The sequence below is a fragment of the Sebastes fasciatus genome, chromosome 16 (genome assembly GCF_043250625.1).
Source record: "Sebastes fasciatus isolate fSebFas1 chromosome 16, fSebFas1.pri, whole genome shotgun sequence".
In the NCBI taxonomy this organism is placed as follows: domain Eukaryota; kingdom Metazoa; phylum Chordata; class Actinopteri; order Perciformes; family Sebastidae; genus Sebastes; species Sebastes fasciatus.
The window spans coordinates 6298878-6312924 of record NC_133810.1 but is presented as its reverse complement, the minus strand read 5'-3'; the positions used below and the strand labels follow the sequence as shown (position 1 = coordinate 6312924).

Sequence of the window (14047 nt, the reverse complement as noted above, 5' to 3'; positions counted from 1 at the left end):
ATATTGAGCATTGAGTATATAGTTTAACAGTATTTATATCGCACTTAAATCTGCTTTATAATATAAAAGACATGAAAATCTCACTTTTTACAATATGGGACCTTTAACTGCTGAGGTGCACAAGGTGTTCTTCTTCTGATGTTTTTTGGTAGTTACCCAATAGCTTCAGCTGCATGTGTTCACAGCAATGCACTCAATATAGTGGCTGCAAACTGTCCCGGACGGGTGAACTGAGGACAACTTGTCTGTGTTGCTCATACACTGCAGCTGGCGGTAAATGAAAGCTTTAACCTGTATGTGCATCGGGTTATCGTTGCAGCTGAGCAGCTTGTTAGGCACTACAACCACAGCACCGCTACATGCAACGCACTAATCTTGTTTGTCAGGCAAATAAAAAATTACAACTACCTATGATTAAATAATTTACTAAATACCAGTATGCCAGCAGTCATCAGACGCTGCTCCACTCTTGAGTCTTGTTGTGTAAGCCGGTGCTGTATGTATGTTTCCGTGGCAGTCAGATGATATCAGGGCCTCAGGATTTAGTGAGCTGACTCCCCTGCCACTGTTATCCCCCTCACACAGCAGGCTGTGGCTCTGGATGGAGTAACCTCCTTCTGCCTGTGTGCCGCTGCAGCAACAGCCAGCGTGCATTGCCATGGAAACTGGGTCACACAGATTATATGTTTTGGTCTGTGCTGATGTCACTCATGCAGACTGAAAACTGGAAGAAGTCAAGAGGAGGAAAAAAAAGCAGGAGGAGCTTCCTTTTCATTTGCGTCAGGACACGATTTGTGTCTTCACTGACTGTGGTTTATGTCAGGAGGTTAGGAACCCTAAACAGGCTCATTTTTAAAGCTTTTTATTAAAGCACACAAACTGAATTCTACTCATCTTAAGTGAATTACAAAAACCTCTAAATCAAACTTGCTGTAGTCGCCAGAATCACATTCTTATTAGGACTGCATGATATGAGGAAAATCTACGATGTGACTAGTGATAAATAAACAAATAATGAATTGTGCATATTAGTTATACATTTCCTATGTAAGCCTAGTTGTCTTTAAATTCAGCACCAGATTAGAACTGAATATTTTAAATTAGTGCTGTCAAAGTAACGCAATAATAGCGCTTTAACGCATATACATTTTATTGCACTAATTTCTTTAACGCGCAACAATAAATATGCGATTAATTTGTGATTAATGATCAGAACTAATAAAACAGGGTATTGTACCGTTTTTAACAGCAGGTTTACCGCGATACCTTTCAAGTATCTGTATACCGAGCAACACTAATTGGCACTGAACGTTCATGCTGCATAATTGTACGATATGTAGGCAATCTTTAGGTATACTGGGGCCTGTTTCACATTAGAAGACTGTAAACAGTAGCAGCAACATGTTTCACAAATGATTGTGTTGCGCTTATTGCAGATACATTTGCGAGTCCTACAGGCCTCTCACACGCTCATGCACGGGTTGCAAGAAATTATGTTTGATTTGATAAACGTGTGAAAGGGAGCAAATGATGTCAAGTTGCAAATTGTAGCTTGCATGTTGCAAATTTGATGAACCTTCACCCTGGGCTGCGTTTGAACATGTTGTTCACCAGGTCGTAGTTGTCAACACTGGTAATGTTGGTTTGTGGATGAAGAAAGATGAACTGGTGCGAACAGACCGTCCTGAAGGACTTAAATGATGTAGTGGTTAACGGGATTATTAATATTCAGAGCTGTATATTTCAATGTGGATGGAATAGCGACAAATATTATGCTTTAACTCTGCATAAGTGTTGTGGTGTACATTACTATTAATATCCAAATGTAGACATCAATTTCAGTGTCGGCTTCAAAAGACTCTGAAAAATGTTGTCCTCTTTAAAAGCCTGTCAGCAGCGCTCTGATATGTAGCAGCGAGTGGTCGCTTAAAAAACCCAAACTGGTCTCCATGGATCTCAGCTCGCTGAGAGACTTTACATTTTTATCTCATACAACTTCCGAGTCTTCGGTCTCCTCCAGCGAAAAACACGGCAGGGATGTTTTCTGTTCACCCTCTTCTCATCTCGCATGATTAAACCTAAAATAGAGAACAAATCACTTTGTTTTAACATCTAAAGTTAAAACTCAAGGCATTTTGAAACCTATAGTATGTTCACTTTGGACTGAATTCATGCAGATACACTGTATACTAACTCATGTGGAACATATCTGGAACACTTGATGATTTATTAATGGAGAACCATTGGACCCTTTTATACCAATTTATTAAGCAGCTGCTAAATGATTTAAAACTGGCTCACCATTTAGACTTGATGTGAGAGTAACAGATGACAAGATGTTCACAAAAACTCTCCAAAACTTCACCAGCCACGCAAGTCTTTTACAGTTTTACATTTTTTTTTATTGCGTTTTTAAACATTTTGCAAAATGCTGATTATTGTGATAATAAATATTGCAATTTATTACCTTTTTTTCAACTGCAAATACTGCAGTTTGTCAACATCTGTTTTATGTAATAAGATAGAGTTTTCACTCCGTTCATCTCAGAGTTTTCATTCACATATCTTGAGGTCAGAGGTCAAGGGACCCCTTTGAAAATGTCCATTTTCTATTGGTGCGCTGCACAGAGCGTGGTTTAATACGTCATTCTTGTTTAGTTTCAGCACAGCAGCACCCTAGGTGTTGTTAAGCACTGGATAGGGGTGTAACGGTTCTGAAACCCGCTGCCGCTGAGCTCCCATTGTGTTTCGAGGCGGAGCTCTCAGGATGGCTGCTAATAAACCTGAGATTCCAGCTCAATTTGTAATTACTAATCAATGTGTAGACTGGGCCTCTTTATTTCGTTAATTTATGTGACGTTTGTCGTATCTTTTCTGCGACAGTGCTGTTGAAGTGATGATGAAGGATGCTCCGAGGACACTGTTCTTGCTGGTATAATAAAGTTTATTACAAACAAGCCACACATGTCATACGGGCGTCTAGAGCGCCCGGAGGTCTCAAGTCGAATCTGAAAGTCCCGCCCTTTGGGGCTCTCGCGCCTCCTTATATCGGGCACAGATGGTATGCAACATCTGTCATGTAACATGCGAGCTGAGCATAAGAACAATGTGTGTCCTACATGTTTATCTTACAACCCCTTGACTTTTGTCCGACCCTCCGTCCCCGTTATGCTGTTTACCCATGTTTACATTTAGGGGCCCCGCTGTCATTGTGTTACTCCTGAGAATAGAAACATGTGTGTTTACATTTAGGGGCCCCGCTGTCCTGTGCAACTCCTGAAAATACACCACACGTTAATTTAAAAAGTTGTTCTACCTCAGTGTTCTTGAAGTGTTCTTGTAGTTGATTTAATGAAACCCAGACATTTTCCCCTCTGTTTTTTCATATTCATCCACCACCAGTAACGGTCAAGTTGTCTCCCAATGTGAATGTGCCGATCAGAGAGGTTGTGTTTTCAGTGGCAGGGTGAAGGTTCACAGGCTTAATAGGCTCAGATGCATCTCTGTGATATTTATGGCTGCAGTGAAGTCTCGGTGGCAGAGCATGCGAGCTTAAAGAGCACATTGTCTCTCAGCCTGTCTGTCTTCCTCCTGCTGCCCTTCTCCTCCTCCTCCTCTCGCTGCGTCTCCGCCACTGATTTCTGTTTATTCATGTCTCGACCAGGCTAGGGTGGGGCGATACGACGGCTGTGAGACAAAGGAACATTTTCTATTCCATTTATACCATGGACGCTATCCCTTTTAATGCATCTGAATGTTTCAGCTTATGTTGGGCAGACGTTTTTGTCATTATAAACTTTGGGGTTTCCGTTAAATCAGTTAAATTCAGTCACAGTTGGCCGTTGACTCTGTTTTCATGCTGCCTTCAAACGGGGTTGTGTTTACCGTGTTTACCAGAAGAGTCCATATGAACGCCCCCCTCTTGTCGTATTTACGACCTCGTAAGTGGAAAGTTTCTGAAAGCTCCGAGTTCACGAGTTGTGATGTGTTTGTAGACGTTGTCGGAAATGGCGGAGACCAAGGAAGTTCATTTTTCGGTGCATAATAAGTTAATATATTGTCATTTTAGTCATATATTGTAAGTCTTCGTAATTCTATAATGTGTCTGAGGAAAATGTTGATATTCCCAACGGTCTCATCTCGTCGTTATGTCTTTGCATATCCTGCATTATGTTACCAACTTTCTAGCTTGCTAAATTAGCCTCTGTGGCTTCTAGACACCAACAGTAACGTTAATATTGCCGTTGCCTAGCAACAGTGTTCTCACGCCAAGCATATTGTGTACACGACTTCCCGTGTTGTAAACACAAGCTCACGAGTTTCATTTGAAGGCACCAATAGTCCCATGGCAATCCCTTTCCTCGTGTCACCTTAAATAGAAATTCTCCCTTGAGTTCGACACAATTAGGTATTTGGATTTTAAATTTAGGGAAACTTTGGTGAAAACAATGTTGTCATAAACAATTAAAAGCTTGTCAAACCAGAATCTTAAGAACATTTACCATCACCATATTTATCAATATCATATTTCTGGTATTATCAATATAACCTATACATTCCTGCTGACTATGTATCTCACTTTTCCCCTGATTGACACAGAAGAACTTGGATGTAAACAATACAAGCTTAAAAATGTTCAAAAGAAATCGGCTTTGCAAATGTTTTATGTTGTATTTCTTAGGCCTCAAGGATGCACACAATGCATTTTGATGAGGAAAAACTGTGTGTGTGTGTTTAGACCCTAGAAGGATCTTTTGAATTCGTGCTGCTGGATTCCACTGTTTGTATTCTGTCTTTTTGTGCTTGTGCCCGGTTGTGTGTTTGCATGCGTGGCTGATGGTTCCTCTCACAGGCTGATGGATGGTGCTGAAGAGGGCTACGAAGCCGGTTGAAAGGTTCTCAGTAGCAGGGTAAATGATTAGGCTGTGCTCAGCCACAATATTCACATTACTTCAGTGTCTGCAGGGCCGGGCGGGGATCGATACTCTATTACTCTTCCACCTGAGCCGGTCCCTGGACGACAGGCCACCACAGGGAGCCCTCGCCGCTGCTCAGACTCCAACGATCAATGCCGTTGCGGACGGGGGGAAAAATGTGATTAGAGATCTTAACTCTAGCACTGGTCGGACAGAGATCCAAACATTGCTTCACATACACGTAGAGACGCCGGTTTCAGGACAGGAAGTGCTTCGGGTTGGTCTCTGCAAGGTGAGAGACCGGAGGCCTCCAGGGAGCACTGCAGTGGCCTCTGCTTCTGATTAAAAGTTTGCTTTTGCAGCAATCAGCTTTGCAGAGTCAGCAAATTACTGACCTTGGTTTGTGTCCTCTCGCTGTGTTCTCGAGTGTGTGTGCTTTTGTTTCCCACACTTGAACATACGCCATAGTGTGTGCATGCTGTGATCAGCGTTTATACACACACATGACTTTCCAAGGCTGGTACCATTACTGATGTTAATGGTTAAAGCAGGATTAATATAATTTCAATGGATGAGTTGTATAAAAATTCACCCCCCGTACAGTTGTCAACAAAGGATATAAATTTGGGCAATTAATCCAATTGGGCAATTGTTTTAACGCCACTAACTTCTTCAGCCATGTTGAGATCAGTTGAGGAAATACCAAGCACCGCCCACCAGCCGGAGCACAGCCAATAGGAACGCTCTCTCTCTGAAATGACCTTCGATTGGCTAAAGTCTCCTGTCACATGCTAGATTTTTTAAAGCCTGATTACAGAGCCATGAGGAGGTGCAGAAGTCTAGTTATCTCTCAGAACACTTGACAAAAACATTGTGCCTACTGCCGCTTTAATCACGATTAAATATTTAAACTGATTGACAGCCCTAATATTTATACAACAAATATGTTTATGATTAAATTGTTTACTAAATCACAGTTCTTCATCCATCTAGCCTCTTAATTTTGCTCTCAAAGTGCACCAGATTGATGCATTTAACTTTAAAATGTAGGCCAAAAAATGTTCTTTCTAAATGCATGATGTTTCCAAAGTCAATCTTGTTGAATAATCTTAATATTGACCAAAATAATCGTGAATATGATTGTTGCCATAATCAAGCAGCCCTAACATATAAATGTTTCGCCAAGTGGCATTGAATTTTCTGGTATATCAGATTTTCTCTAGGTGGAGATGAAACATAACTTCTCTAATCCATATCAGTTTTTAATAAAACGGCGGTTGTTCACGTAGTCCCAATGCGGATGTCTGCTGTGTGTAAATTACATGAGTAAACACTCATGTGCGTCCATCTCTCTCTCCCTCTTTGTCCCCTCTTTTACTTTTCTAACCCTAGTTGAGTGCTGCAAGTGTGTAAAGATAAAGAGCTGTTAAGTGGTGCTGTGCTTTCCGCTGCCTGTTGAGTAATGGCCGAGGTGCCCATCGACCCGCCGCTCCCATAAAGCAGAGAGCAGGAAACAGACAGACTGTTCACACCCAGACCACTGCCAGCACAGATCTGCAGGCTGTAGTAAAAAATTAAATCGTTCTATATTTTATACTGGGCTGGTGTTAACCTTTTATATTAAAACTCAGATATGGGGCTGTCACCGAAATGATGGATATGAGGCAGTTTGTTTTTTATTTAACCGATCTCGACTGACTTTACTGTCTTTCAGAGGCTCTAGTAGTTTCAGGGCTAGAGTGAAGACAAAGATATGAAACTAGGAATCCATTGGTAACAAACATGTCATGGTAGCATGTCGGGAAGGAATCTAAATAACGCTCCAAATTTGAGCGAGGAAAAACTGGCATGGCCATTTTCAAAGGGGTCCCTTGACCTCTGACCTCAAAATATATGAATGAAAATGGGCTCTACTGGTACCCACGAGTCCCGCCTTTACCTAATTGTTGATTAATCTGTTGATTATTTTCTTGATTAATCGATTAGTTGTTGTGTAAAATGTCAGAAAATGGTAAAAAATAGCAATCAGTTTTACCCAAAGCCCAAGAAATTCTGTCCACGACTCAAAGGTATTCAGTTTATTGTCATAGAGGAGTAAAGAAACCAGAAAATATTCACATTTAAGAAACTCACAGTAATGAGCCCTGTAAACTCACTTAACTTTAAACTTTACTTCTGCGCTATCACTGCAGAAAAATGTATAAAACTTAAATTTCTCATCTCTGTTAAAGCTGAAGTAGGTGAGATTGGAGCAAATATGATTTTTTATAAAACGGTCGCTATATCGTGACAGTAGTACATGAAACAGGTAACCTGAAAAAAATCATGTTCCTCTGTGTCCTCTGGTGCTCCTAACGGCATCTGCAAGATTTCACAGACCGGAGGAAAACAAGCAGTAAGAACTGATCTATGAGAGCCGGCTGTCAATCACTCGCGAAACTCCGACCAAACGGTCAAATTAGGCCGCGCTGAATAAATATGAATCAATATTATGTTACGTTAATGCCTATTTCTCTCCTCAAATGTTTTCAGAATCATCTTGTAGTGCACGGTTTAGCTGTAAAATGATAAAGTTTGTGACGCCGCTGCCATTGTGAAATCTGGTGAAGGAACGCCAAGTTCCGGTCACATGACCGGAGCACAGCCAATAGGAACGCTCTCTCAATGAAATGACCTGTGATTGGTCAAAGTCTCCCGTCACGGGCTAGATGTTCTAAAGCCTGAAAACAGAGCCATGAGGAGGTGCAGAAGTCTAGTTATCTCTCAGAACACTTGAATTATAATATGCTGAAAGGTTATTATGGAATTTTAGCCCAATGATGCCAAAAATATACTGACTACTGCCACTTTAATTACAATTTTGACCAAATAAGTACAAAACAAAACAACCACCAAAGATGTACTGTACATCATGTTTTAATACTGTATATATAAAAAAATATTTTACAACCTTAACGTACTTTATATCGTTTTATACTCTATATTTTGAGATATTTAGTTCATTTTAAGGCAGTGCACATAATCCTCACTTTTCAGCAAACCTTCTCTCGCTTGTGACATTTATGCTGAAGTGTATCTATTGTGTGTGCAGACAAAAGAGTAGAGGACGCGTGTCTCTCTGTAAATGGCTCGTGTCGGCCCACAGCCTGTAGTATTCGTCCCACACATTATCACAGGAACCACAGGACGTCTGATTGTGTGTGTGTGTGTGTGTATGTGTGTTTGTATGGATGTGGATAGGTGTGTGAGTGCGGTACAGAGAGAGCAGCTCATTGAGCACCATGTTGTTCGCCGTCATAGAGGTCCGTCTGTACACATTGTGGCAGAAAATGGACCTCAACGTTGCAGCCACAGGAAATGTGATTTTGTAAATGCATGCAGCCCTCCCACACTCGGGCAGAAGATCATGAATATGATACGTGGGTGCATCAGGACAGATGGTCTTTTTCTGATTCACGAAATTGCCTCAATAACCCATTTAAGCTCCTCTATGTCTTGCACTGTGGACGGTACACAAAGAAGCTTTGACGCCCGCAAAGAATACATTTATATTTTATATTTATTATTATACTTTTTCCCCCTAAAATGATTATCTTGGCTCACAATATTAGTATGAGCATCTTCAATTCTATTCTTGGGTATCATAGAAAGCTTAAAGCCCCCCTCCAGCTAGTTTTACTTCCTGTTTTTTAGTTAACGTTCTTTCTCAAACAGATAATGGGGTTGTGGTTAATAGTCAGACATAATTCTTTACTATGGCAACCAGATTGCATCGTTTTTCAACCCAGTTTAAATGAATTTACTGTTTATCAGACCACAAATGAGTTAAGAATTAGCGCAACTTGCCGACTCTCTCTCACTCGCTCTCTTCTTCACCGTCTCCTCCTGGCGAGGCGGCCATCTGGCTGCTGCTGCAACGAGGAGCCGCACCGCCGCACGCCGGCCACAGCGCACCTGAGGACAGATAGACATGTTGCCAAGGTCTTCCATTTGAAATGCAGTTTTAGGACGTATTGGAGGTGCACCGTTGACCAGCACCGGCCGCTCTCGTCTCAGCTCCAGCACTGACACCGCACCGGGCTGCACTGAGATTTGTTTATTTCTCTAACGGGACTTTTCTCTTGTTTCCTTTTGGGCTGAAAGTTGTGCTCCCCAAAGCAGCATCGGCTACTTTCCGTTATCTTTCCTCCTTATCTCCAGGAGAAGACGGTAAAGAAGAGAGTGAGTGAGAGAGACAGTCAGTTTGTTGTATTAATTCTGCTGGTGGGATTTGGTGTAATTCACTGCACTGATTGCACCCGTTCACCACACACATAAATACCATTGTGAAAATAAACACATTCAACTAAGGTGGAGGAAACAAACAGCTTGGAGGATGACCTTTGACCTGCAGCTTCTACTATAGTCATACGTCATATTCCCATTTTAGCAACAACCTTCTTTTTTTTTTTTTTATTTGAGCACAAAATTAAAAACAAAAATTGGCAAACAGTGCTGCTAATCAACTTAGTCTGGAAATGACTCAAATATGAAATATCATAAAAATGGCGAAATACACTGGAGGGGGGCTTTAATGCATCAGCTTGACTTTAAAAATGCATAAATTGTCAGTGTTGCCACACACTAAACTATTCTGTATGTGTCTCTTGGAGTGTAGGAGCTGTGTGAGGACCCTCACCTGTTTGTGGATGGCATCAGCGCACACGATTTACATCAGGGACAGCTGGGGAACTGCTGGTTTGTAGCGGCGTGCTCCAGTCTGGCCTCCAGAGAGTCTCTGTGGCAAAAAGTAAGTGTGTTGGTTTTTTTATGTGTATATGTGTGTTGTCTATTTCTTCTTCTTTCTTTGTCTGGTCTTTACTTTTGAGCACCAGAATAAAATGTTTAGTGAATCTCATACGGGTGTGTCTTTGGGTTGCCTCACATCATCTGATTCAGTAAAAGTTCACAACACAAAGTGCTAGAAATACTTGAACATTTTGGGAAATACTCTTATTTGCTTTCTTTCCGAGAGTGAGGCGAGTACAACGATATCAATCTCACGTCAGTATGTTAATTAAGCCTAGCTTAACATTAAGACTGGCAATGGGAAACCGCTTGCATGGCTCTCTCCAAAGTGAGAAAGGCATGCCTACCAGTAAGGGGTGTAAATCACAAGTTTCATCATGATATGATATCATACCGATTCTTTGGACAATTTCAAAATAAGGGCGTATCTTAAAGATGATGATATGTATCGATGTTTATCAATATATTGGATCGTTGATCATTAAATTGATACATCGATCCAGATCAGACTTTGAGCGAGGGTTGGCCGCGGATGCTCAACGGCTCAACGCCACCCTACAACCAATTATCTGTTGATTGAGCTCTTTGAAAAAAATCAAACTTTTTAAAAGAAAGTGTTTGAAAAAGAGTCGACACTTTTACAATCAGGACTATTTCTGATAGAGAGATATTAGAAAATAGATTGTTTCCTGCACAAAAGTGCATATAATGCATTTTGAAAAGGAACTTTCTATGTACTCAATTGTAATTAATCCATATTTAGAGTTTAAGTGTCCATTAGGAAGCATTATGATAAGAAGTAAACACCAGAGGACTCATTACAGCAACACGCCTCCTTGGTCTCAGCAGACTCCATCAGTCAGTAGAAGCCTGATTGGTGGAGTCTCCCCGGACCGGCTGGAAGGCTAGATGGATGTTCTGGCTTCTGTCGGTAGTGAATGTGTTTTTTATTAGTATCTCTAACCAGCAGGGGAGTGGCTACGACGTTTTCAATGCTGGCAAGGGGCAGACTCAGAGGAGAGAGGACAATGTAGACGGATGAATGAATAGAGGATGAATGAATCGACAGAGAGATTGACAGACAAATACCTGGATAGATAAAAACCCTTTCAAGCATGCACTTTGTTACATACCGGCTGGCATTGTTACGTGTTGGTTTTATCTTTTAAAGGTTCTATATAGAGATGCAGTGATTGTGAAACTTTGGCTGACAGCCGATGTTTTTGCTGTTATTTATTCCCCTTTTGTGCCAGGGAAACAAAGACATCTTCATTATGAAAACTAACTGAGCTGTTTTAAAGTCATTTAGGATTTCATTATTCTGCCTTTGAATGAGCACAAAGTCAATCATACAAATACAACCTTCTTTCACATGAAAAAGATAAATAACTAAACTAAAAAAGTCTTTTCAGCTGCTATACAACTACCTGCAACGAGAAGAATGTTCCAGTACTTACTGTACATAACCCAATAAAAATAGTTGTTTTGTGAAATGTATGTTATTAAATGTAAACGTAAAAGCAATAAGAAACATAAGCAGTGTTTCCCACACATAGACTTTATATTATCGGCCAATCAAGTATATTAGTGGACCCATTTTAACATTTTTAATTCAAATTTTTTCATCTGTCCGATAGAACAACGCCATCCGTTGACAAATATAGCGGCAAAAAAATAATAGAGCTGGATACAGGTCACTCGGCAGATCGCAGAAATAGCTCCCTACCAAGCTGAATACGTTGGCAATGTTGCTAAAATAATTATACTGTGTTCTTACCTCGTCACTTGACATTGTTCACAAAAGGGTAGCTTTATTCTGTTGTTTATCTTGTTATGTGTTCAGGGGCTGCTTTCAAGTTTGAACTTAGAAGATCGATATCACTCTCATGTCTTTACATTTACTGTGAAGCTACAGCCAGTCAAAATGCGCTCACCAACACCTCCAGTAGTTACAACAGCCCAATTAAACATCGTTTTCAAACTCACCGCTGGTTTGGTTTGTTGTAACCAAATGAGGAAAGCTCTCAATGAAGCACTGTTGCATCTCCTTACATGTTCTTCCTTCTCTATTAATTGGGAGCACTCATTATCTCTGCAAACTATAGAGAAAGGTTCATTAGAGATCCTTGAATTCACCCTAAATAACTTCATTTATCTGGCTTCTGTTTCAGAGATTCTGTGACTTGCGATGTAAATGCAGTTTGAAACCTTTTACACATCGATTTGAATAAATATGTAAAGTTTTGCATGAAGATTGGCACCACTATTGCAAGCTTCTGTCAAAAAAAAAAAAAGAAACTATATTATTTGAAGAGCAGTGAGCTCTGGAGTTTCGCGTGTCAGGAGGATTATTCTGAAATGATCTTTGGCATCCATCTTGACGGAGGAAACAAAGTGATTACCGAGGTTTAATGGGATTTGAAACAAGATGCCTCGGCCTGTTGTAGCGAGACGCTGCATTGTGACAGTCTGCTCAGAGAGAGAGTGAGTACATATAGGCATGCTTACACAGTATCTTCCTCTCTGTTTACTCTCTGTTTGTCTAGCTCTGTTTCATTGTGCAAACACAGCGTCCGACTCCATACCAATGAGCCGCATGTTTACTGCTTAATTCCCTCTTCTTTTTTCTACATCTGCAGTTTTTGGTGGAGGATTTTCTTTTTGTTTTTTTTGGAAGGAGGATGCTCTCCTTGTCATTTGCTTTCTTGCCCAGAGTAATGACGCTTGAGACCGTCAAGTCAAGCCAATTTTATTTATATATATCCCAATATCACAGATTTGCCTCAAGGGACTTAACAATCTGTACAGCATATGATACCTTCTGTCCTTTGACCCTCGATTCGGATAAGAAAAACTCCGAAAGGCGAAAGAGTAATCGTTTAGATTCCCAATATGTGGTCAGTTTATCCAAATAACTTGTTTGGAAAATGTCGTTTTCGGAGATGTGACAAAGCCGCTGAGGCCGGGCCGGCCGTACAGTAGTAGTCACGTGCAAAAACAACTTGTAAAACAGCCGTTGCTTTTTCATACGTCAGCTAACGTGGGTCTTTAGACCGCGGTAGAAACGCCGACAACAATGGGCTGAAGGAACCTTTTTAATTCCTCAAAAGGAAGTAAAGTCCCGGGAACTTTGGGTGGAAGTCTGGCTTTTGACACAAACACATTTTCTATCGTCCCCAGGACGACGTTAGTCTCGAGCCCTGACCGTGTACCTACGGTACCTGCAGTACTATAGAAAAATGAGTACCGTCACGTTTTCAGAATTATGGCATCAACTTATTGGTTGTTCTTGTGACATCCCTAATTTCAGCCTTGTTAAAGAAAATGAATGATTATTCTAAATTAAAAAGACTATGGAGGAATCCAAATGGGAAAAACATGTTTATTATTTGCCTTATCTAATTGATTTTAATTTGAAATTTGGACCACAGCTGATGAAGTTAGACCTCAGTTTGTCAGATCTGAACAATAGTGTAATTCTGTTTGTTAAAGCAACCTTTGTGCAGCGATTATTCATCTGTTCACAGTCTCCTGTGTTGTTGGCCACCAGCTTTACTTCCTATGAAAGCAAAACAAGTAATAGTGTAACTCTCACAGGAGCCGGTACTGTTCCCCTGTGAGACCTGAGTGCTGGTACTTCAAAACATTGTTATTTTGTGTTGCTTTTGTACATGTTAATTACCTTTCATGTAGCTCTGGAGCTGTTGTAACGTCTGATTTTGCATTTCTTAGATCCTTTTAATCACTCAATGCAGTATATGTTTTAATATTAAGTATATTTGTTTGCTATCACTTAATAATAAGATGGGCTAATTTCCCCCCAAAGCTTGTCCATTTGTTTAACTCTCCTGTCAAATAGCGACAGGTATGAGTGAGCAAAAGGACACACACCAACGAGGACACTGAATAATAATTTATATTTATGAATTCAGGGCTGCAGAGGCGAGATCGATGTAATCGAGACTCCTGAGAATGTGCAAGCGTTCGCCTTTGGTTTGACGGTTCAGGTGGCAAGTTAGTTACATGCTTTCTACCGACGAGAAACGAGTCTAACACCTCCTGACATCTCAGTTGTTTTCTTTTCTCTCACACCTCATCTGACACGCGGCTTCTCGTTCACACAGTCACAGTTACTGTTTCATCCCCCCGTTGGAGCGTAAAGCAGGGAGATGAAATCCACATGCCTCCCCTCGCTCTTGTTTGTCAGGGTCACCATGCAAGACGGAGACGGATGAGGCAGCAGGAACCTGTTCCTCCCCCCTCCGTCCACTGGGGAATATACTCAAGCACATGCACACTTGTCTCTATCCATTATCTCACATGGGACTCGTTTCTACCAAACC

The 14047-nt window shown here is 40.9% G+C and overlaps 1 protein-coding gene across 1 annotated transcript in view; it reads left to right on the top strand.

Moving 5' to 3' along the window:
- Window positions 1–14047, top strand: part of capn5b (calpain 5b) — a 45709-nt gene that overhangs the window by 13937 nt on the left and 17725 nt on the right. Inside the window, exon 3 of the mRNA XM_074610598.1 lies at window positions 9574–9705. Coding sequence (XP_074466699.1) covers window positions 9574–9705 — 132 coding nt within the window. The remainder of the gene's footprint in view (window positions 1–9573; window positions 9706–14047) is intronic.